Here is a 25,035-nt window from a genome sequence, read left to right on the forward strand (position 1 = left end):
AAATGCAAGACGCCTCCCATGCAGCTGTCACTTGCATTGACACCGACATGCTGGAGAATCGCTCCCAATGTTTTGTGTGACTGACCCAGATGGGAAAGGTCATGGGGTTACCTTCCTCCAAGCCGTCCCTGTGCCAATCATTCTCAGAGCGCACAGAGGAAACACAGGACTACAAATTGACTGCTGATATATTGTTTGAGCTCCGTGGCCCGTCTTCCACTCCCCACACCACTCCTCTCCTTGTCTTTCTTGAGATGCTCTATTCTGCCCCACTTAGACATTGTCTCCTCCTATTCACCCCGTGAAATCCTGTCTGTGTTGCAGGATCTCTTTGAAAAATGCCTCACTGTTTTGTCATTGTACAAAAGAATCCCCCTATATTGGAACAGACAGAGTGCATGAAATAGAATGACGTTCACCGACAATTTCTTAATTTGTGTGTGCTGACTGAATCTCTATTGTTTGTGTTTGCTTCGTAAGTTGCTTATTAATTATTCTAGCAACAAATTGCTTCTGAAAAGACCCAGCCTTGAGCAGTCTTTTCCCTGTGCAGTAATATTAAGCATTGCAAAATTAACAACACGGCCCTCTGTACAGTGTGTATATATACATATTCTGGGTTATCTCTCCATGTTTATATATTTAATCAAAACTACTTACAACAGTTGTGCTGTGTATACATGTGATTGAATATTAGACAGATGGCCTTCTACAAGTGGCCTCTACTGTGCATACATAAAAAGGCCAGTTTCATATAAGGACACGTGGGACAATATCAATTTAATTTTCTAGGTGGCCTATAGTATATATATATATATATATATATATATATATATATATATATATATATATATATATTGACCTAGACCAGTAATTGTGATATTTTTGCTAAGAATAGGGTACAGTAGTTTAATCAAGCCTATAATGAATCACTCATTCTATGAAGGGAATTTTAAATGTTGCAGATCAAGCCGACCCTTCTTACTTTAATCACACCACTAAACCATTATTACACAACTATATTTATATAGTTGTGTAATAACTATATAAATTATTACACATATAGAATGCAATATCTGACCTAAAAGAGGCAACACATAGAAATCCTTGTCAAGGGTAAACTATAACATTTATACATTTTTTTTTTAAATATAGGATTTTATCATGAGAAAGTTGATAAGGTGTGACTTTTCATTGTCTATTGGCAGCTTAGAAATGAAATCACCTTTCCTTTCCACTAACAAGTTTTAGAAGGAAATCTGCTCATGTGTTTCAGAGTGTGTGCTTGTTGGAGAATGTGCTTTTCTCTACAGTACAGTAAAAGAGGTCCATTTGAAAAGTATAGCTGATACTATATTATTTTATGTAAATGCATATCACACGATGCCACGATCTGGGTCTGAATCATGCTTGCATTACAGCTTCAAGGAGAGTTATGTGTATATATATATTTTATTTCGGTGGTGTAGGGTTTATTTTTTGGGAAGCGGATATCTTTGTTTAATGACATGGGTACTTTAGTACTGGAACAATTAAAGTACAGTAGTGTTAATTGGTCTATATTTTGCTGTATCCAGGCATTGATGCTGTAGGACTTTCACCAACAGAACACAGCTTGCACACCTGGCCTGATATATACCATTCAGTGGCTCACTTCACACCACCAAAGGAAAGATCGAGCACTCACTCACTCACCTGTCCATTACAGACGCGATCATGGAGAAGCAATCAAATGTCAGTTTATCCATCAAAAGCCCACCCCAATAAGACTGGATACATGTTAACACCTAATCCTATTTGCTTCTCTGTAATGCTACTTGACAATGAAAACTCTGCTGGTAAATATCTGAAGGCTCCTTGACTTATTGATCTAAATGACTGACCATAGCATCTTAGGCAGCAACAAAAATACTTTATTCTGAGACATCCCTGGACTCTCGATAGGTCCTCTCTTTGTTTTATTTATTATTTGTTTTATTTTGTTACTGTTTTGGGGTTAAACAATCAAGCTAATTAAAGAAAACAGGTTCATCTGGATTTATCAGGAGGCTGTGTGGTCCAGGGGTTATAAAAAAGGGCTTGTAACCAGAAGGTCCCCAGTTCAAATCCCACCTCAGCCACTGACTCATTGTGTGACCTTGAGCAAGTCACTTAACCTCCTTGTGCTCCGTCTTTCGGGTGAGATGTAATTGTAAGTGACTCTGCAGCTGATGCATAGTTCACACACCCTAGTCTCTGTAAGTCGCCTTGGATAAAGGCGTCTGCTAAATAAACTAATAATAATAATAATAATAATATTCCTGCCTAACATACAGAACAGGGTGAAATCAGGTCTTATTTGATCCTGCTCAGAAGCTTTACATTTTAAAAAGCTTACATTTAATACACTAATCTAAAAAGGAGATACCTTTTTGAGTGAATAAAGCTGTCAGGTTAAGAACACCATTTGTTTCAACATTTTGGGGTAAAATTTGGTTAAACCCCAATTTCAAAGATTCCATTTGGTGGGTAGAAATCAGACTTTATTGGGTTCAACCCCAAAACACCTAATAATAAGGGCACTTTTGAAAAGAGGACAGTTCCACTTGCTCCGATAGCCAGACTGCCTGACGGTTGTCCTACAATCTGAGAAATCAAGAGTTCAAATCCTCCCTTCGCACCTCAAGTTGGTATTGAACAAGCACTCACTGTCTATACTTTAAATCCTGGTTTTGATGATCAGAACAACCCGATTGCTGTTTTTATAGGATAGGCTGACCTCTGGTGGAGAAAGAGCATACTGTAAGCTTAATCATTCTTGTACTGCTATCCAGCGGCCTTCACTAATAAACTTAAGAAAGAACCTTATCATCAAAAAAGGAAATACATTGCAAAATATGTTATTTAAATATCCATTAAAATCACAATAAATTAGAAATGGTTTTCTTTTTAAAATGATAAATAGGTGTCAAAAGTATTTTTGTAATGGCTTGTACCCCTATAAATCACATTTCTCAACCACTATGACCATGTAATAATAATAATAATAATAATAATAATAATAATAATAATAATAATAAAAACACAAGTACAGTCAATTTTGTAATAATTTCTGTATGTGCTTTATACTAGAGGAAACACACATTCCTTACAGTAACCATTAAAAATCTTCTAATCTCGTAATCAGTCCTAAACCTGTCTGACAACATTCCGATACAGTCCGGTAAACATTACACATGAGCATCTTCTCTCCATGGAAACGGATCGATAGCCTCTGCAGTAATAATGTATGCTTGTTTTCAGATGCTGCACCTCATCAGTGCATTGGAACCCTTTTAAGCCTCCATGTGCTGCTCAGTGTCAAGGAACAAACACAAGCCCTTCCTATAAATAAATACTTCTTGTCAGCAATGCCAAAGAGCTCTGTGCTAAGGATTATGCTTGAGTAACTGCTAACAAGCAAACACATTGGTAAACATTGATTCAAAAGCAAATGAGTGACTAAGTAAGTGCCCGAATCCCAGTGCATTAGCTCTCTATTTCCAGTCTGTATCAGTCGTTACATGATTTTTTTAGTGCTTAGTGCTCTTCGCTCATGGTAAAACATAGTGAAGCACAGCATGCACGGTAAATCACAGATAAGTTTTGAAGTTATGGATTCATTTTAAAACCAATAACAATGATACTGTAAGGCAAAGGTGATGCTAACTGACCTACTCTGTCACTAGTGTGGAATTATGTTTTGGAATAGTAGTTTAAGGTTTTATAATACTAATTATAATACTGGTTAAACAAATCATCAGACATGACTGATAGGTTTGCAAAATGAAACTGAATATAACAATACCAAATTTAAAAAAAATTGAAATTAGGACAGCTGTTTTTAACAAACTGTTTTTTATTCTTATCAAATGTACCTACAAAGATGTATATATTACTACTACTAGAGTTATTAACATGACCTTTTAATAAAATCAACATTTTTCTTAGATACAAAATATATGCGGATCCCACCACTGTGTATGTAAAAAATATATGAATATCTCAGCAGCTTGGAGTCCTACTGCGCATTGGCTTGTCAGAATAAAGAGTTGGGAGTCAGCTGGGATCTGGAATGGATTTGATTACATTTACCATATTTAAAGGACAGTGTAATGCAGCAAAGCCTTTTCTTGGAAGGGATCCTGTGAACTGTTTTTCCCCTTCTTCCAGTAACAGACAATGACCCACCATTTCAAATGACTTTAGACTCTGATAGAACTGCTATTTATTTATTATGTTTTTATTTGAAATGTATGCAGCTGAGCTTTGATATATAAAATTCCTATGCTTTGGAAGTGTCTCCCATGTGGTGTGTCATGAAGCTCTGCCAATGTTGTCGGTGGCTTTTATTTTCAGTGGCAGTTGTGATGGAAAAACAGTCAGCGTGACTGATCTCACTCATTGTGCTGACATTCTTGGGCTTGTGTTATTGAAATTACCTCTGCAGCCACATTTATTCATGCCATACAGAAATCAATAAATTAACTGGATAATAGAGAAAGGCCTTTCCATACTTTGTAGCAGCTGTACGTTGAAAAGAAAAATCAATCTGAGGTTAGCGAGAATAAAACATTATGACTGCTACTTATTAGGACTGTTGCATAACACACAGTGCCACTGGTGGCCAAATAATGTAAGTGCAGTTTGGTTTATTTGGAAATCAACTTGTGCCATCAGATAGCCAATGTTTTATTGTTAATTGTGTCAAAGATCTTAAAAATGATTGTTTTAGGAGAACAATCTGAAACTGAAGAAGCCAAATTGAACTCTGGGTTCAACCTAGATACACAATAAAGCATTCTACTGTCGTGTCTGAAAATAGTTCCAGTCTTAAGACCCAAACCACAATTGTGTGCATTTGGTCTTATATCTCTGTAGCTCTTTTGCACATGACAGTAATATAATGCAAGCTGAAGTAATGACTTTGCCCAAGAATCCCATTAGATTTTCCACAGTAAAAGTTCCTCGCTGAGCAATTGATTTTAGCTTTTTTTATATGCAGGGGAAGTCAGGTCTGATGCTCCTGCAGCTGCATGCAAATAGAATGATCACAATTACTGCTCCTACCAAGCTATCTGATAACCCTGATTATAACTGATGCTTCCCTCACTGTATTCATTTATTTTGCATCTTTCTGCATGTGCCTGGTGAGCAATGTGTAGCCCTCCAGGATCCCATCTCTTAGTTAAGCTGAATACATTGAAAAATAGTTCAACTTGATTGATTTAGTTGATTGTGAAACATATTCTATAGCTACATTTGCTGCATACAGTTGACTGGACACTAGAGCTTCCTTCAATTTCTAAATGGAAAAGCAACATACCTTTAATGAATTTAGTGCCTTTCAACAACATGTAAATATGTGTTCCCCAAGGTGCATTTCAATGTAGCATTTTCAGTTTTGGGCTGAATTACAAAAACAAAAACAAAAATACAAAAGTAAGATCTTTTGGGGGAAAAAAAAACAAAACTTTAAAGACCACGGTACTGTGTGTAAAAAATTATTTACGTTTATTTTAGTACCGTATTAAGTATTTCTCAGATGAATAATAAAATCTCCATTATTATACAAAAGTGTCCCCAATAGAACACAACAATTCAATACACCCAGAAATATTTTATTTAACGAGGGCCTGATAAATCTTTTAATAATTTGTATGTTATCCATGTTCCAGTCTCATCCGTAGGATGGCATCTCTTACAGCACAGTGCCCACAACCCCATGCTGGCTCAGAAATAGTCCTGCACTGATCCACTAGCAACACCTGCAGCACATTTGTCTTGGGCTTAACCTATCCATTGATAAATATATGAATTTAACAAAAGCTAGACAATGATGAATATTTGAATAGGATAAATAAAAAAAATATCAGCATATAATACATGTGGAAAAGAACAATCTCTTAAACTGAACTTCTTGATGTTACGGTTTTCTGAAAGTAAATGAATGATGTAAACTAAATGATGGTATTAGTCACCAGTCTTATATCTTGGGCTCACACCTTTACACAAAACAAAGACAATGAAATGCAACATTTGGAAGATTTATTGTGCAGATTGTTTCTGCTGTTATACATCATTTATTACATTTTCTAATGTGATTACTATTCAGCTTTCTGTTTGTGCTTCATTCTAAAAAGCTCTCAGTGAGAGTCTCAGGGAATCAATGAGTTGCTTGTGCCTGGTTAAGAAAAAAATAAATCCTTACTGTGGCGTGCATGACTGGTAAAATAAAAAGCTGCTGGTGGTGTACAAAAAAAGAACAGCTGCTTTGCATTTATTCTTAGCCGCCAAAGATTACCGCTACTCATATTTAGTCGAGATATTTTTGGTGTAGTAGGAGTATATCCAGGGAAACTGAATGCTAATCAGGGCTTGCTGCTTTGTGTTGTGCCTCCCGAACCACAAACAGTCGTTGTCAGCAGGGGCTGCACTGTGGCTCGAGCCCCTGGTGTGGCTTCTGGGGTAACGCCTGTACACAGGGGACTCGGTGTCCTGGCAGCCCAGGTAGTCTGTCTGATAGCATGTGCAGTTGTCCTCTCTCCCCAATGCTCCTGGAGCCCAGAGGCAAGCGTAGTGGGATGCGTACTGTCTTTTTTCCCAATGGGCCTTTTTGCGACCCAGTCCCTTTTGAAGAGATAATGTCATCTTTTTTTAATGATAAATATAAATAAATTATAAATATAAAAATACTTAGTTTATAATAATTAGGTCATCATATAATAATAACAAGGTCATCATTTATCTGCAGTGATATGCTTCGACTCTCGTTGCAAAGCAGTTTGATTCATTCCAGGTGCTACAGTTGGCTGATTCAGACAAAGCACAGAGATTACAAGCTTGTTTGATAAATGGTAAAGCTTATAATGGCTCAAACATTCATGAAATAGTTTTATTCTCAACGCGGCCATTCTCTGGGTTCTTGTTGGTCAAATAATCAATACAAACATTGCCACACAATACAAAAATCAGAGCACAAACTTCTCCAACAAAGTATTTCTCCTTCCATTTTACATGTGGCCACTCCCCAATTAGCACCAATTACCTAACTGGGGAATAGACACACCTGTAATTGCTGGCAGGAGCAGATTTAACCCCATCCCTGCCACCCTTGCATTCCCTCACACACACACACACACACACGCGCCTATTAATTACAGTGAGCACCTTCCGAATCCTAGCTTTGTAACAGAACAGCAAAAGCTTAGTAAATCTGTCGCATCTGCGTATGCACTGCAGGTTTATTGAATAGCTTATCCCTTTTTGTTGTATAAAGGTTTTTGGAAACCTCTTCCCCTGTAGAAATGGAAGGGCAGTGGTCACCTGGTTTAGCATGAAACCTGTGCTTGTTGCTATGTGTCGTTTCAGCTGGATTGGAGGCAAACCTCTATGAGAAAACAGCTCGAGTGGTAATAAATCGATTGACAAACTTGAGGTACACTGTGGATAGCGAAAGTTCAAATGAATGTATACGGTAATCTCTTCACAATCTATTATTTAATTTAAGTTTTAAGTTTTTTTTTCTTCACTGTTGAATGGAAAAAGTAGCAGTATGGGAGACTTCTATCCAATGTAATTTGACTGCAGTATATGGTATAGCAAAGTGTAGAGAAGCATTGTAAATGTCTGCTTCAGAAAAACCCTGACAATTATTACCTAACAATAATAACTTAAATAATATATTAGTTAATAAACATCATAAATACTGCAGTACTTACATATCAAATACGGTACTTTTTCAATATAAGAAACGTTATATATAACAGAATCCTACAAATGCGTAATGTTGAGAAGTTTAATACATTTTAACGATTAGAAACTTTTGGAATCCACATTAAATGTCCAAATGCAATACCTATATTATATGTTCAATATAACAATGAGTCCCTTCATAATTTCAGATATTACAGTCTATATATTAGATAGACTATGGAGTTTGTATTACGTACAATAAATAAATAAATAAATAAATAAATAACCCATTCCCCATCACTGTCGAGAGACGGATTGTAATGTCCTCCTTTTGGCATTTTAGGTTATTTCGAATACATACTTTAGACAGTCAATTGGCATTTATCAACACATTGTAATATAATGTAATGCACGACAATATATCTATCTATCTATCTATCTATCTATCTATCTATCTATCTATCTATATATATATATCTGTGAAACAAACGTTGACAGACTTAAATTTAGGTCGAGCACGCTGAATGTAGTTTATGTGTTACCATAGAAACAAAGCAATAGTCGCTTCCTGGTTCAGTCACGCTTACGTGAGGGTGCTGTGTTTGGAATGTGATAAATTGACACCCAGGTTTAATTTCCCATACAGTTTTAGATTTATATGCTAGCAGTGTTTCCAAGGCTAGTACGCTAGTTTGTTTTTGGTACATAAATGCCCGTGTTACGTTTTGCTTCCTGAGCAATAACAGTGTCAATGTACAGTTGCTGTCTTCTGCAGTCGTAAGTGACAACGGTTTTCAATATACTTAGGGACGTTTTGAAAACCAATTTCACTAGCAGTGTGTGTAAGTCTGTAGTATTTTTGTCAGGTTTGAACGTATTTTAAATCTTTAAACAGTGGCGATATTTAGATCCGACACTGTTTCGATCAATTGATTGGACCCCTAAAGGTTTAACGTTCCTGTATTCTAGTACAAGGGAGGAATTTCTAGAGCGTTCTCGAACACAGGACGTGAAAGATCAATGACGTTGATGTATATCCGGGTTTCCTTCGGGTTATTTTTTTTACACAGTAGCACTGGCAGTGCAATGAGAGGATAACTTTCTAGACAGTCAGCACATATTAATAATAATAATTAAATAAACTAATACCCCAATGATGCATACGCTAAACCGAGTTACAGGCGGACCATTTTAAAACACGGCAGCTTTTGTTTCACGTCAAAGTTGGTCTTGCACTTAAGCGTGCCAGAGAGGTTTGTAATGTTAAGGATTGCGTGAGAAGTAGCCGTTCTGCCTGGCTATATTTATAGTACAGTTTGAATTCTCTTTTGAGACTAACTTGAAGGCAACATTAGGAGTTGGTGTACCCGTTTTAAACCATCTGGATGATGTCTGGATTACAGTGTGGTTAACCACACGGCAGTTGATGACAGAGAACGTGTGCCACAAGAGAATACAACTGGACATTAGATATTCGGACAGACGCAAAATGAACGCTGCGGCGAGTGATTCCGATTCCTCCGTGTCGATTGCAGGAACTGGAGAAAACGGGAATGACACACCCTTGGAATGCAGAGAGGATACAAAACACGTGAGTTATAAACACAAACAAACAAAACAAAACAAAAAAACTACTGTTGAATTAATACGGACAGAAATGCATGTCACCTAGCCCCCCAGGGATGGAAATATAAGACTCCCATTGCATAGCAGGTTGATCTGTTTCGTGCTTTACAACGAGTTTAATAAGACACACCTGAGCTTCTTACCCATACACTGGGACCAATGAAGCACATGTTAAAACCTGGAATGGGTGAAACTGCTGTACCCCAACAGTTACTGAAGTAGTGACTAGGTACTGATTTCTCTATTATCCTTTTGTTTCCAGACAGAAGTGATGTGTCTGGGGAGTGTTAATGAAGTGAAAAGCAGAGCTGTGGTAAAGTACTCCACGGCTCCACCTCCAACAACCTACGCGCTTCTTCAAGAGAAAACTGACCTGAAGCTCCCACCTGCCAACTGGCTTCGTGAAAGTACTGAGCTCGGACCAGTAGGCACGACTATTCTGGGCTCTAGCAGTAAAAGCAAACCCTTTTCAAGGTAAAATATTTTACTCAACCTCTTGTGTCTGTTCCATTGGTGTGCCAGACAGCAGGCACACTTCACTTTATACTACCAAAGAGTTGTACCTGTGTGTACCAAAAGCATGTGTACCCTTTCTGGTGCAGGTAAATGTATGCTGTGTAAGCAGAGAAAGCCTTTACTCACACCTCTATGGACTGAATTACCATAACACATTCAGCCAATCAGAGGTGTGCATAGTACCGAGGAGCGTTAGACCTTCAGCCTGCCATATTTGTTCTAAACCGCACAACATATCCACAACTAAAGTAACTGGCTAGGTTGTAAAAACCTCACAACAAAATGTCACATTTTTTCAGTTTTTATCACTTTTTCATTATGTATATGGAAATCTACAAAGTGGTGTGCAATTCTATATGTTAACGTAACATTATTCAGCAGGTTTCATTTGACTTTATGAAGCAAAATTCCTGTTGGACCTTCCTGTATAACACCTATTTTCTCCTCCTAAAAGCTTTGGAATGGCGTATGACTTTATTGACTCAATTGGAAATGATGTGGATGTTGTTTCTGATTCTGAGGTATGTATGTACAGTGTCCAGCCGTTCCATGTTTTTTTCACTATATTTAGGGTTTGTTATCATCAGAAAGTAAAGACGAGACATTAATATTTTCCCCATTTTTTGTGTTTCTTCTTTAGAACATTAAAAAGCTTCTCAAGATCCCGTACAGCAAGTCTCATGTCAGCATGGCTGTTCACCGCGTGGGACGGACTCTCCTACTTGATGAGCTGGATATTCAGGAACTCTTCATGAGATCTTCACAGGTAAAAGAAAACCCCATTACAGTAACATTAAGTAGTCCAATATTAGTGCTAATGAGAGTCTGTGAAACAAGGCAACAGGGTATGTTGAGAACTTTGAGCTGTGCGGAATATAATTAGTCCGAAGCTGCTCATAATTTCTTAATATAGTGTTATGTTTACTGTCGTTTCAAGTACTCGTATATTATTTAATCTTTTTCTTAATTATTAGACTGGCGACTGGAACTGGTTAAAAGAATTTTATCAAAGATTAGTAGATCAGAAGTGGCAACGAAAAAAGAAGAGCAAGGAGCAGTGGTACCAAAGGGCTATTCTTTCCAAGTTTCTGTACTACAGGTGAGTTCTGTGTGTCATTACATTGGTCGACATAGCCATCCAGCCTCTGGGTTTAGTTGCTGTTATCTGCAATCTTTTTAGGAAAAAATAAATAAAAATTAATTAGTTGACTTGTGAAATGTTAATTAAATCTGATGTGAAATACAATGATTTCAATAAGCAATTCAGTACTGCCTTATTAATGCATCCTCTGAGATTAAAGGGTTTTACAATTTCATGACCTAAATTTAATGCCTGAACAGAAGCATACAGCTTTCAGATAAAATGGATCAAACAAACAGCCATGAAAGAACCTTGTTTTATACACGCCTTACATCCTTCTCTGTAACCTGGATGTCAATGTAATCTTAGCACCCTTTGTTGTTTTCACAGTATTAATGGCAATGGGGCTGCAGAGCCTGTACCGGCTGCTACTGGGGAGCCTACACAGAGAGAGGATGAGGGCCCTGAAAGGGACGAAATGGGCCCTTCATGGCCTGCACCTTTGGAAAGCTCAACGTCCGTCTCTGAGGACACATCTGCTCCCAAACAAGTAAATACTCTGCCATTGCTGTTGTGTATCTGTTAACTTGTTATGGACTCTAGATGGTGACTTTATTGTATGTGCACTCATAACAGAAGCTGCAGATTCTGCATATTGTTGTTGGTAAAAGCTTGAATTTAGGTATAAGCTTGATCTGAGCCAGAATATAAAAAAAGAAAGTTTAATAAGTTATTTTAGATGTTGAGGTAAGTTTGTCGGATGTGTTCTTTGCACAGCCAAGTAGAATGAGTGATTTTGCCTCTTTGGGTGCTGTCGTTCCACACAGGTATCTCAGAAAAGGTGCCTGGATGAATGAAAATTGCATGGGGTCTATAAAACTGAGACATTAAATCTCAAAGCTTTGTAAAATGACTTTCAGAATAGACTTATTTCTTCCTTTTAACCTTCTTGTATCAGAGCTCTGCAACTATAGGGCAACAAAAATGCATAGTATTTTCTAAGCCTAGGATTACATTTGAATTATGGTGCAGCTGTATTCCTAGCCAGTTTGGGAAAGTATCAGAAAACAACTGTGTTCAAGATAACTGATGTTTTTTGTTGTGTATTGTTTTTTGTCTATTTGTTTGTTTTGTTTTTTAAATAGTTGCAGTTAAAGTTTTAGTATTTTTGTGCACTATGATATAAAATGTAATTCAAGGGTAACTAACAAAGATGCCAGTCCTGGCATTTTGCTGTACACAATTCTTTCTATTCTATGTCGTTTTCAGTGTAAAAAAACACCAATTCTCAAAACTTTAAAGCAAAAACTTTTGCATATGGTTTTTCTTCCAATCTGTGTACAGAATGTTCCAGACAGTTGTACACAATCAAAATTAATTCATTTGTCATATACCAAAGTTTAAAAAAAAAAAAAAACAACCAAAAAAAAAAAGAAACTGGGTTCTTTTAAAATTGTGCATATTTTAAACTGTGTGCTTACACTTTTTACAGGAGAGTGTACCTCTCGAGAACACATTTGCTCTGGGGCATGTATCCTCAACCCCCAAAGAGCAAAACCTTACTACTCTTTTCAATGAAGGGGAAAACAGTCAGGTATGATGATACACAATCGCACGTAACTCCACCCCACATTCCTTTACAAAGGAACCACAATGGTTTTTGTTCTTTTTTTTAAGTTGGAAATTAAGAATGAATCCATGTAAAGTTTAATTTTTTTTGTTTCTTTTTATTTAAATATGAATGCTGTACATAGGGTGACCAGACGTCTCGATATTAGGGGCTTTGTCCTGCATCCGGATCGAGGTACTGTCAGGACGCCATTTGTCCTGCTTTTTAGAGTAAATATTGAAAACCCAGGCGTAAAATGTGAAATTTTTATTTTCTTGTTAGGAAATTTCATATATGTGGCTGCTGTACTGTCTCACAGTGCAACAGTGTACTCTACTGGTTTAGGGCATGTTGTTTGCATTGCATCTATGCGGCTATCCGGTCACGTTAACCTGCAGTCATATGATGCGTCATGTGTTTTTCTTGGTGTGTGCACCTGTGCGTCCAGTTTGTTTTCTGAAAGCTGTTGTTTGTTTTACGTTGTGTTCAGCAGCCTCTGTAGTAGGAAGGCAAAGGAATAAAAAAAAGCCTATCTACAGAAGAAAGATACGTAGTTTGCGTCGCTTGCTTTGTGCAGTAGTTCACAAAGTTTCTTGCCTCCCCTCACCAACTGAGTGTCCCGATTTTTCACTCTTGCTGTCTGGTCACCCTAGCTGTAGAGTATGTAATGTGCGGAGGTAATCTGAAAACACACACTGGAGGTCAACACATTCTAAGGGGTAGCATTTAACAGTAGTCAAGTTATTAATACATTATTTGATTCCAAAATTAGGTAAATAGGAAGTTTTTGGTGCAGGTGGTGACATGCAGTATATGAGATGCGGTTCATTATCTCTCTTTGGTTTTATTGACCTGTGTGTTCACTTTTAGGTCACATCATGCTTTCATGCTACTAAGGCACTTATGTAACATTTTTTAAATATATGTATTTATTTTAAATCATAAAAGGGTCTGAAAAACGACTTTGTTCGCAACATCCTCTGGACATTCGAGGACATTCACATGTTGGTGGGAACGAACATGCCGATTTTCGGTGGAGGTCGATATCCTGCTGTCAGTCTCCGTCTCCGGTAAGTAGACTTCTGAGCCTGCAAGTCTTTACTTGCTGTGCACAGCAGAGGGCACCCTTTGATGTGAAATCACGTTAGTATGGGACTAAAGCCAGCAGCTGCCATGTGTATGTATATATGTATGTGTGTGTGTGTGTGTGTGTATATATGTGTATAATATATATATAATATATATATACTGTATATAAATTATACAAAATATGTATTTGCTAGAACTGGCTTGTAAAGGAGCAGCAATAATATATTCTCAATGTATAAAATGCAGTAAGAACGGACTTTCCTTTACAGGGATAACAATAAACCAATCAACGTGCTGACTGGGATAGATTACTGGCTTGACAATCTGATGTGCAATGTCCCCGAGCTGGTTATGTGTTTTCATGTGAATGGCATCGTCCAGGTAGGTGTAGATGTATTTCAGCTTTTATAAAGAACAACATTGAGTGTGGCTGCAGTCAACGAAGGATGGTTGATTCCTGTAATGGCTGAAATCTGCATTCTTTATGCAGAAATATGAAATGATAAAGACAGAAGACATCCCTGACCTGGACAACTCAACCTTCTCTACCAAAGTGGTGAAGGACATAGCACAGAACATCTTGTCCTTTTTGAAATCAAACTGCACTAAAGAGGGGCATACCTACTGGCTTTTTAAAGGTGAGTAAGGTTTCGTCTGGGATTTTAATCGAGGAGAAATATATGACTCGTCCCACAAAAAAGGGTTGACAGCTCGGCTAATCCTATCTACGCATTTTTTAATTTCATTTTATTATATTATATATTGTATTTTATTTTTGTTTAGCCAGACAAAATATGCTAATGTGCTACTAAACCTGTGTAAAGGTTTCCCTATTTCCTGATGTGACGTGTTTGCGTGGAGTAATTTTTCACAAACCGTTGACAGGACTTGCATCAAGTAGCCTGGGTGGACATGCATTCAGTCTGGCCGGTAAATGTTTTTTCTTTTAATAAAGTTTTGAATTGGAATTCTCTGTTTCAGCCAGTGGGAGTGATATAGTGAAGCTGTATGATCTCACTACCCTTTGTGAGGATACAACAGAGGAAAAATACCAGAACCCCTTCACTCTGCCGGTCGCTGTTCTTCTGTACAAGTAAGCACTGTCAAACAAATAAAGCCATCAGTGGTTTATGAATTTTAAGTCACAATCTTTAATATCTAAGCTGTTCTTTTTCAGGGTGGCCAGTAATATGATGATGAAGAAGGGTCAGAACAAAAAGCACTATGGTACAATCAGGACACTGCTTTTGAACTGCGTTAAACTGTTGGACCAAGAGAGACACCCACAGGTAACAGCTGATGTAATGTGACATATGGAATGTTTTATTACCATCTACACAGATGCAAAATCTTGTACCTTTCAGAAGAAAAGTTCAGCCTGTGCAAGTGGCTCTTTGTTGGCTGTTTACTATACTGCTGGCCTTTTCTGTAGTTGACCTCTCATGACTTCCTTAGTTGAGGAAATCAAAGAGGATTAGGATTCCACTGCACTAGATTTAGTTGAAAGCCACTAAGAGAGCATTATAAAGAAATTTGACTAAAACCACTAAGAAATATTAGAAAACTAATATAAAGGGAAATTATTAAAAAGGAATTTGAAGCACTTCAGTGGCATATTTTCAATGTGTCTTAAGCACTCATTTTGTAACACGATTAATGGGAAGTTTTATCCTTTTAAAACAAAAAAAAAAAATAGTCAATTGTTTCAAAATGTTTTAATAAGTTCACAAAAAATGTTTTAAGTATTTAAGTTTCACAAACAAACTTGGATCGATTCAGACTTTGGGCGGGAGCCGTATTTGATTCCTCAAGACTGGGAATCTGTTCTCACGCTCAGGCTGCCTGTCCTTTTTCCTTTTCCTCAGATCGTTGCCTCGGCTAACTTCATGCTGTCGGAGCTCTTCCAGCTGGACGAGCCGCAGAAGGGCGAGGACGGGGAGTCTCTGCCCAGCGGGAACTCTGAGGACAGCTACAGCGAGGAGGAGGAGGAGGAGGAGCTTCCAGAGGACAGTGACGAGAACGGCTCTTACAGCACCAGCAAGGACCCCTCTGATGACAGCAAGGCCGTGGCCATCATCAAATCAGTGGGGGAGCTCTCCGTGCCCGAGAAATACAAGTCCACTCACCAGATACGGGTCAGCTGCATACTGAAGGACCGCCTGTCTATAGAGACCACTCTGATAAGCCCTGGTGTACCTTTGTTTCTCGTAAAGTCACTTGTACCCTGTATATACAGTAGTACATTAATGCAACACTTTGAGATGGTCCCTTAAGTGGTCATTACAAGTAGGGTTGATTCTTAAAAAAATATGTATTATATAATAGCACTTGAATATAGTATAGGACCTGTGTATGATACATCATGTTTTTCCTCTATTCGAGGACAGCCGCTCTGACCACTTGTGTGATGGATAGCCACTTGTATTGTTCAGCACCCCCAGACGATATTATATATACAATCATCAGCTATTTACTGCTAGGTTTCACGATTTCAGGTGAAGACAAACTCCATCTAAAGAAAAGCAAATACATAAAATGTATCTTTGAGAAGAGTCCCCATGATGTTTTTGAAATGAAAGATTATTGGCGATAATTAATAAAATCAATAGTCTCAGTTAATACCTTTTGAACTCCTTAAATTGAGACCAGAGGGTGAAAATAACATTTCTTTTTTTTCTTTTTATAAAGCCTAATTACGCCTGTCCTGTTTCACATGATTTGGAGGAACGGTGTCGGCTAGTTCTCGGCTATGTTCTAAAGGTGGGTAACTTGTATTCCAAAATGGATGGTCAACCCCAATACAGTTTCATTCTACGCAGCAGGTAACCAGTATGTATGATACTGATATATATGATTGTAACTAATATACTAATAAAAATGCAGGTTATTTTAATGTTGTCTCTTGTTTTTTCTTGAACAGAGTGATGGTAGTACAGTTTGACAATGGGTAGGACTAACTCCCCTTTTTTTAGGAGCTAAGCAAGCATCAGCAAAGATGTTTCTGATAAAGTAATAAGCGTGTCTTAAGCGTCTTCTGATTATCTTGAAAGGGGCTGAAAGCTGTGGACGGCAGTATTAAGAAGGAAAGTGAGCTCCCAGCAGCAGATCCCAACACCCCCATCCCACTGAAATATGAAGACATCACCCACAGCGCAGTGGAAAAAGAAATCGCCTTGTTTTTGGACAAAGGTAAAATTGCTGTGCATCTTCTACCATTTAGCAAGACAAAAACAAACCCTTAATCATTGTTGTTGCCATATTGTAACAACCTATTAGTATTCAGTGGTCTTGCCCAATGTGTATTATGTCAAAGGCTTACATAAAGTATTCAAATGTTGCCACACTTTTTGGTATTGTCAGATTGCAACTTGCTAACTGAGCTGTGTATGTCTTTCCTTCCTAGACGAACCCTGTCAAGAAGACTTTGAGCATCCAACTCGCTCAGGAATAATTCCAGGCTCCTGGCAATATAAAATGAAGCTGCAGCTTTTTCTCAAGGCATCCAGAGCTTACTATGTGCTGTCAGATGCTGCGACCAATCTTATGAAATATGGCAGAGCTTTGAGATATATCAAAATAGCTTTACAGTGCCACGGTGGGTATTACTCTTTTGCAACCCTAAACCTGATGGGGAATATGGAAAGGTAGACTAGCTGGCATGAGAAATAACCAGATACCCTGCATGGTTGAGCAGTCAGCTTTCCAATGATCATTAACCTGTTGTCCAGTCACCCATCTTCCCATTGAACACTGCACTAAAAAGTAAAACTTTAAAAGGTTTCCACTTGTGAGAAAGTCGAGGACTACCGTTCAGCAGTTCTTTTAAAACTGTGGATTGACAGACAGCACCTTGTTTTAATTGTGTCTGAACTTGTTTATTAGAGAAGTGAAACCCTTATGTTCCCCTAAAGAGTGCCACCAGAGAACCATAGTCCCAGCCTGAAGTACCCCGTTTGCTATTCGGATCGGGACCTTTTGGGCTGTCAATTTAAACCCAGGCTGCTGGAGGTGAAGGGTTAGTGTAATAACCCGCTTTGTCACCCAGTTCTTCATTGTGTGCGTTGTATTGTATTTTGCAGACGCGTATTGTTCTGTGAGCACCAGCCTGCACCCCGAAGTTCTGCGGTTTCACAGCCAGTGTCTGTCTCTGTGTGGGGATATCCAGTTGATGTTGGCCCAAAACACCAGTAATAGAGCAGCTTATCTGGAAGAATACAACTACCAGACTAAAGATGACCAGGAAATCCTGCACAGTCTTCACAGGGAATCCAGCTGCCAAGGTCAATGGGCTGCAGTTACTTCATTTAGCCTGTTCACATTGAAAATATTTCATCAGACATACTCATTATTCTAAAGTATTAAAACAATCTGGCTGTATTCTGTCGACATCCATTGTCATTAAGCGCTGTGTTTCTAATTAATAGCGTGTTTTAAAAATAAAGTATGTTAGTATTCATATACGCACACAAATATTTTTATCTTGACAATTGAACAGATATTAATACTGCTTTGGCTTCACAGCTTTTAATATGGTAACAGAACTAGCAACAGACCCTGAGCATCAGCTCTCTGTCAGCTGTAAGTGCTACGAGGCTGTCCATGACCTTGTGGTTTCTGGGGACTTCAAGGAACAGAGTCCAGAGCAGCTGAACCAGGTACTGAAGAGACTGGGCAACATCCGGAATGAGGTGGGCGTCTTCTATATGAATCAGGCAGCCACAGTCCAAACTGAGCGGGCAGGTGAGCGGCCTACTGAAAGGAAGTCTCTGACAATGTGTGAGAAGATCCTTGAATAATGTTGTTACAGCTTTAACTTCATCTTCATGCAGAACGCATATGCTTATATGTTTTTTTTACATAGCGAGAAACACAAGCAGCTAAGCAAATTACACTTATTTATTAAGGGAACTTGCCTGTCTAAGGAATTTAAGCTTCTGCTATTACTTGTATTAGTTTTCAAAAGGTCCAGGGTTCATATTTGGCCCTGGTAAGATGAGTAAAGTGTTGTTAACCCAATTGGTAAGTCGCTTTGTATTATTATTATTATTATTATTTATTTCTTAGCAGACGCCCTTATCCAGGGCGACTTACAATCGTAAGCAAATACATTTCAAGTGTTACAATACAAGTAATACAATAAGAGCAAGAAATACAATAACTTTTGTTCAAGCAAAGTACAAGTGTGACAAACCACAATTCAATACAGCAGATAATAGTGATAGTGACATCAGGATATGATTAAATAGTGATAGTTACATCAGGATATGACTAAATACAAAGTACTACAGGTTAAACACTTGGCAGATTACAGTATTCTGAAGTACAGGATTAAATGCAGTAAAATAGGGGGCAGATAAGAGCAAAATAAAGCACATTTACATGAAGGGTGATAGTGTCCCAGGATACAAACAGAGGAGTTCTACAGGTGCTTTTTGAAGAGGTGAGTCTTAAGGAGGCGCCGAAATGTGGTCAGGGACTGGGCAGTATAACTGCAGCAAGTCACTTGACCCATTAAGTGTTTTCGTCCAAAGTGTTTTTCCCACTCCATGAAAACTCTTCTCCCTTTCTTTTATGTCCGTTTTCTGCAGAGAACAAATCTGTATCCAATGCAGAACAGGAACTCTGGAAGAAAAGTTTCTCTTGCTTTGAGAAAGGCATTAAGGATTTTGAGGCCATCGGAGATGCCACCAACACTGCTCTGCTGCTGTGCAACACAGGAAGATTGATGAGGATTTGTGCACAAGCTCACTGTGCGATGGGGAGCGACCTCAAGAGGGGAGAGTTTTCACCTGAAGAGGCTTTGTATTACAATAAGGTATGATAATTAAATGAGTTGGAATGGAAAAGCACTTTATAGAGAATAATTTTGTTGACCCTTTTTTGCTTCTTACGGCTAACATATTAATAATTCTAGTCAGAAATTGTCTTCTGCAGTCTAGAAACTTATATTAATCATACAGGTCGTAGCTGCAATGTCCTCTGAAAATTATTTTGAAACTACATGTTTTGATATCGGACAAATATTCTGTTTAAATAAGCACATAATGATGCAGATACATGCAAAACTTTTTTTTTTTTTAACCAGATTTGTCATGTGAAATATTCTGGATGCATTTGACCATTTTGAAATTCTTGTCTGTTCGTTTAGGCCATAGATTATTATTTGAAGGCAATGAGATCACTTGTGAAGAGAGAGATGCATCCAGCTGTCTGGGATTCTGTGAACTGGGAGCTTTCTACAACTTATTTCACTATGGCTACAATGCAGCAGGATTATGCTCCATTATCCAGAAAAGCACAGGAACAGGTACTGAAGATCATGGGTGTATTGTTGTACAACAGGTTTGATATTATGGACTTGACTTTCAGGTGCACGCATGCACACCCAGTGAAACTCAAAACACTTAGTGTGTGCATACCTTTTGAAAATCAAGCATGAAATGGTTGGTAGTAATTGCAAGTGTAACCTGGAAATGCTGGTACATTCTTGGGTGCAGTAACGAAAAAGTGGAAGTTGGTTTTAACTCTAGAACTGTTGAACTGCAATGTATATATAATCTGTAATAAAGAAACCTACTTAAAAAATAAAATAATGGATCTTGAGTTTATCCATTAAACATAAAAACTAAGACAGGTTTACTTGACCCCTTCAAGGTGTATTGTACTGTTTTATTGTTGCAGTTATGGGACAACACATTTAGTTTTATCCCTCAATACATTAAATCTTCAGACTACTTTTGGACAAGACAAGAACAAAGAACCAGTCAGTTCATCTTTAGGACAAATAAATCGAGGCTGTGATCAACACATTTCTATTTCTAGAGAACAGTATGAAACATTGCTGTGGCGACCAACTCAAAGGATTTATTAACAAATCTTTATTGCTTTCATGTGGAGTAGGTCCAGGTTCTTGGTCAGAGCAGGACTTCAAATTAAGATTTGAAATGTCTGTGTTACAATCGCAGCATGCACGCTTCCCGTCGGTGTCTGTTTCAAGCAGAGCGTCCCGGTCACCAAGGTGACACAGCTGAGAATTCTTCCTCTGACATCCCCTCTGTTGTTGTCAGTTTCAGTTTCGTTTGTATTTTGGTCAGCACTTTCCTCCTGAACTACAGAAACAGTTAATACAGTATAAATAGTGTGTTTGTTATTTAAATCTATGTGAATGGCACATAACAAGATCCAAACAGCTGAGTTTGTCTGAAATATACGGTGTGCTTCACACGGTATAAACGATGCCTTTGTTATTGAAATCAATGGGAATGGCAAATGGCAAACACTATTTGTCCGCTATAAACAGCTGCCATAAATGACCCTATACGGTGTAAGTGGTGGATACTGTATATTTATTGTGTTTTGTTTTTTATCTCCAGATTGAAAGGGAGGTGACTGAGGCCATGATGAAATCTCTAAAATACTGCGATCTCCACACAGAATCCGCACGGCAGCCCCTGTACCAGTATCGGGCGGCTACCATCCATCACAGACTGGCCTCCATGTACCACAGCTGCTTTCGAAATCAGGTAGCTCACTGCTCAAAGCTGGACTTGATCGAGAATGAAATATACTTTTATTGGGATATACTGTATTTTGCAAGTAGCCCGATGAAATATGCATGATTTGATTGCAAAGCCTGCCTGTTTCCATGCTAACTGAAGTAAGGATGTTCACTTGCTGTACTGCGAGGATCTCTACATGCATGGGGTGTCTGTTTTGAATAGGGAATTGAATACAAGAGCTCAGTAATGGAATCCCCTTGTTTTTGGGTCTTGCTTTCTTTCATTGTCAGGAGAGCCTCTCATCTTAAACATTTGATCCAAGTGGATGGTTCCATAATAGCAGCACCTGCCCCATGCTAAATTGGGGTGTTGTCAAAACAAAATGTGTCATGGTTTGGTCCTAATCCAGATTTAAACCTGTATGAATCCTGAGCAACTACCTACTAAAGACATCACCCTATAACCCTGTGTACACTAATAATCATCCTTATATGCATGTGATTGATATTCTCCTTTTTGGTTTTCTGCAGGTGGGGAACGAACACCTGCGGAAACAGCATCGGGGGCTTGCAGAGCTTCACTACAACAAAGCTGTGAAGCTGTTCCAGATCCTGAGAGATGCCCCCTGTGAGCTGCTGAGGGCGCAGCTGGAGCGGGTAGCTTTTGCAGAGTTTCAGATGGCAGGTAAGAAATCTGAAATCTGAAAGCTGGCAGTGAAATGTTCCGCATTTCAGTTTGCCTTGTAATCAAAGATGTGCAGCTAAGTTTAACATTTTGCTCAGCAATTCTTTCACTGCATGGTGTTTACAGCATTTGATTTATGAACTAGTTTACCTGTTTTAAGGTGTATTTGTCTGATTTTGTCCCCACAGCTGTTTTAAATGAAACGTGAGACCTGCCCTGGTGGAATTCTCTTTTTGTTTTTCTTGCAAACAACTTGCACAATTTCCCAAGGAAAGCCTTTCTATGAGGGCAAAATGTAAATCCAAGAAAATACATTACTATATGAGGTGTTAAATGGCAGGATCTGCCCTGTGATTATGATTAATTGTAAACTCTCAATTACTTCTCCCCAGTTCTAGCTGAGGAGTATGAACGTAGGCTAGTCTTTTGGGCATGCCCATGGAACACACGGTTTTATTTCTGTACATTGGACCTCTGTTTCATCAACAATCATTTACTAAGGGTTAGTAAAGGTGGTGTTGAAAGGTCAGATAGGGGGCTCATACCTGTTTGGGTGCAGGTATGAAATTGGGCATGCCGCCTTGGTTGAGATTCATCTTACAGAGACGACAGCTCTTGCCAGCATTATTAGCACTCAAACCTGGCATGCAGTGCTACAGAACCTCTATGCTTCCAAACAGAGGGAGGGAACCTTATTGTAATGCATAACATGACAGGAGAATGTTTTGTTTGTACCTAATCCAAAATGATTTACATAAAGCTTTAGGCTGGGTCTTGTTTTTCTTTTATTGCTGGATATTTTGTATAGGATAGATTTTCTGAGAAAACTGGCAGGGGAATTTTTGAAATAGTTGGTCGGATCTTCCACAATGTTACAGTACAGTACAGCATTGAAACCCGAGGGAATCGGGAGTCAAGGGTGACAGTAAGAAGAAGTTTACAAACAAGAGGAGGCCATTCAGCCCATCTTGCTCGTTTGGTCGTTAGTAGCTTATTGTTCCCAGATTCTCATCAAGCAGCTTCTTGAAGGATCCCATGCTATCTTCAAAAACATTACTATGGAGTTGGTTCCAGACTCAAACAATTCTCTGTGTAAAGAAGTGCCTCCTGTTTTCTGTTCTGAATGGCCCTTTATCTAATCTGCATTTGTGACCATGTAGTCTTCTTTGTTCAATAATGAACAGATTTAATTCTTTTAGCCTGTCTGCCTTTTAAACCGGAAATAATTCTGGTCTCTCCTTTGTACTCTTTCTAGAGCAGCAACGTCCTTTTTGTAGCGAGGTGACCAGAACTGAACACAATATTCTAGATGAGGTCTTACTAATGCATTGTAAAGTTTTAACATTACTTCCCCCGATTTTGAATTCAGCACTTCACTATGTATCCGAGCATTTTGTTGGCTTTTTTATAGCTTCCCCACATTGCCTAGATGAAGACATTTCTGAGTCAACATAAACTTCTAGATCTTTTTCATAGATTCCTTCTTCAATTTCAGTATATCCCATATGCTGAATCGTACTTTTGATCCAAGTCTTGGTTGTCATTTTAATTGTCAGCTTCTTCAGAATCACTTTTAGTATTTAACAGTAGCCTGTTTTTTGTTTTTCTTCCATTTGCAGGCCAGAGCAGCAACTCGGCAAAACTGAAGACCCTCTCCGGAGCTCTGGAGATTATGACGGAGACGAAACACGCATTCCAGCTGATCCACAAGGAGCTTCTAGAGGAACAGAGACAGGTAACTGAGGAATAACAAATAGCAATTCATTCATTGCTCCAGGGGGTATGCAAGTTGAGCAATAACAATCCGTTTAACCAAAATTTTTCATTTGTGCTTTCTCATCTGTTTTATGCACATAACACTGCCTTTATCTAAGTTTAGGACCTGCATTTAAACATTGGCAGACAGTTTTTATACGTTCATTATTCACCAGCACGCCATCCCACTAAAATAATATCTTTGAACTAGGATCACTCGGGTATCCATGTTATTTTCAATTATGGGTGTCTTTCAGAGGAGGTTTTCCACAAAAAAAAAAAAATCTTAGAAGAATTTCTCGTTTTGTTTAGCTGTCAGATTGCACTGAAGACTGCAGTGATCCTAATAAGACTGAAGGTGGCTCCTCTGCTGGATTGAACACAGAAGAAGTGTTAAAGCTGATCAATGTGTTTGAACCCAGTTTGTCCTTCCTGCTGCTCCATCTAGTGAAACTAATGACTACAACAAAAAAGAAAAGGTAAGGGTAGAGTCAAGGGTAATATCTGCATATTCCCAAAATACAAGCATAAAACTCACAGAAGTAAAGGAGGTAGCACTTTACATTACAGGGCAGGAATAGTCATTTAATTACACTGTAATGGCACAGTAATTGCTAATGGTTCTTGCTTTTAAACAGTAACTACTGTAGAAAATATGTGAATTACTTTGTTCAGTAATGAACAGTTCCACTGCCACATAGTTTTAACCTTTGGTCAGATCACAGGGTGCCATTCTCTTGCACAGTGCCACAGTTTCTGTTTACGAATTGTGTTGTTTATTCACTGTGTCCAGTTGCTGGCACTTAATGATAATATATGTTTTTCCAGTGGCCCAGTGGAGGAGGGAGCATTTAAGATCTACAAGCAGGTGTACTCTGTTTTGCTCCGGGCGGACAAGACAACACCTCTTATCACGAGAGTGGAGCTCATACTGGACTTGTTGGATCAACTTGCCTCAAAACCTGGGGGCAGAGAGAGTGGAGGACAGTGAAAACAGTATTTTATGCCTTAGTCTGGTTTTGCTTGCCTAAAATGAAACATACAGACCTATGCATCAGTGCCTTGTCCAAAACATTAGATCACATAGCTATTGCATCTTGGTGCTCCTCCCTACTCTTTTTTTTTTTTTTTTTCCTCTCCAGGAGGAGGTTAATTGTGTTGAGCGTTCAGGAATATGCATGATGAATGCTGGTTTATTCACATATGTTAAGATGTCTGTAAAATGAAATGTCAAACAAATAATTTTTCAATGTGAAATTTGTAACTTTTCTGATGTGAGGACTTTGTGCAATAGTAACTATTCAGTTTGTTTGTTTTTTAACACTTTAAATAAAACAAAATGGGCCACTGGTATTTTAAGATAGAAAATATATTTCTGCAAGCCTTGTAGGTGAAATCGGTACGTATATACTGCATATTTAAGGTCCTAGTTGAAATTTGTGCATACAGGTCACTCGGCAGAA

The 25,035-nt window shown here is 38.4% G+C and overlaps 1 protein-coding gene across 3 annotated transcripts; it reads left to right on the plus strand.

Moving 5' to 3' along the window:
• Positions 1–7,261: 7,261 nt before the first annotated feature.
• LOC117418628 (erythroid differentiation-related factor 1-like) lies at positions 7,262–24,942 on the plus strand. 3 transcript variants are annotated; one of them, XM_058985199.1, is made up of 26 exons: positions 7,262–7,495; positions 9,249–9,304; positions 9,602–9,813; positions 10,310–10,376; positions 10,496–10,621; positions 10,830–10,954; positions 11,327–11,486; positions 12,429–12,530; positions 13,494–13,615; positions 13,904–14,015; positions 14,125–14,272; positions 14,616–14,727; positions 14,812–14,923; positions 15,500–15,769; positions 16,323–16,394; positions 16,685–16,823; positions 17,038–17,229; positions 17,714–17,914; positions 18,156–18,374; positions 19,223–19,449; positions 19,783–19,941; positions 21,008–21,157; positions 21,664–21,817; positions 23,437–23,552; positions 23,885–24,051; positions 24,401–24,942. In XM_058985199.1, exons 1-26 carry the CDS (start codon positions 7,483–7,485, stop codon positions 24,561–24,563), a joined length of 3,696 nt encoding a protein of 1,231 aa, XP_058841182.1. In that variant the 5' UTR covers positions 7,262–7,482; the 3' UTR covers positions 24,564–24,942. The 3 variants fall into 3 exon arrangements, with proteins under 3 accessions (XP_058841182.1, XP_033887719.3, XP_033887721.3); XM_034031828.3 differs by lacking the exon at positions 7,262–7,495 and having other exon boundaries at positions 8,219–9,304; XM_034031830.3 differs by lacking the exons at positions 7,262–7,495; positions 12,429–12,530 and having other exon boundaries at positions 8,219–9,304.
• Positions 24,943–25,035: the final 93 nt, after the last annotated feature.

This window comes from Acipenser ruthenus, chromosome 13 (genome assembly GCF_902713425.1).
Source record: "Acipenser ruthenus chromosome 13, fAciRut3.2 maternal haplotype, whole genome shotgun sequence".
Classification (NCBI taxonomy): domain Eukaryota; kingdom Metazoa; phylum Chordata; class Actinopteri; order Acipenseriformes; family Acipenseridae; genus Acipenser; species Acipenser ruthenus.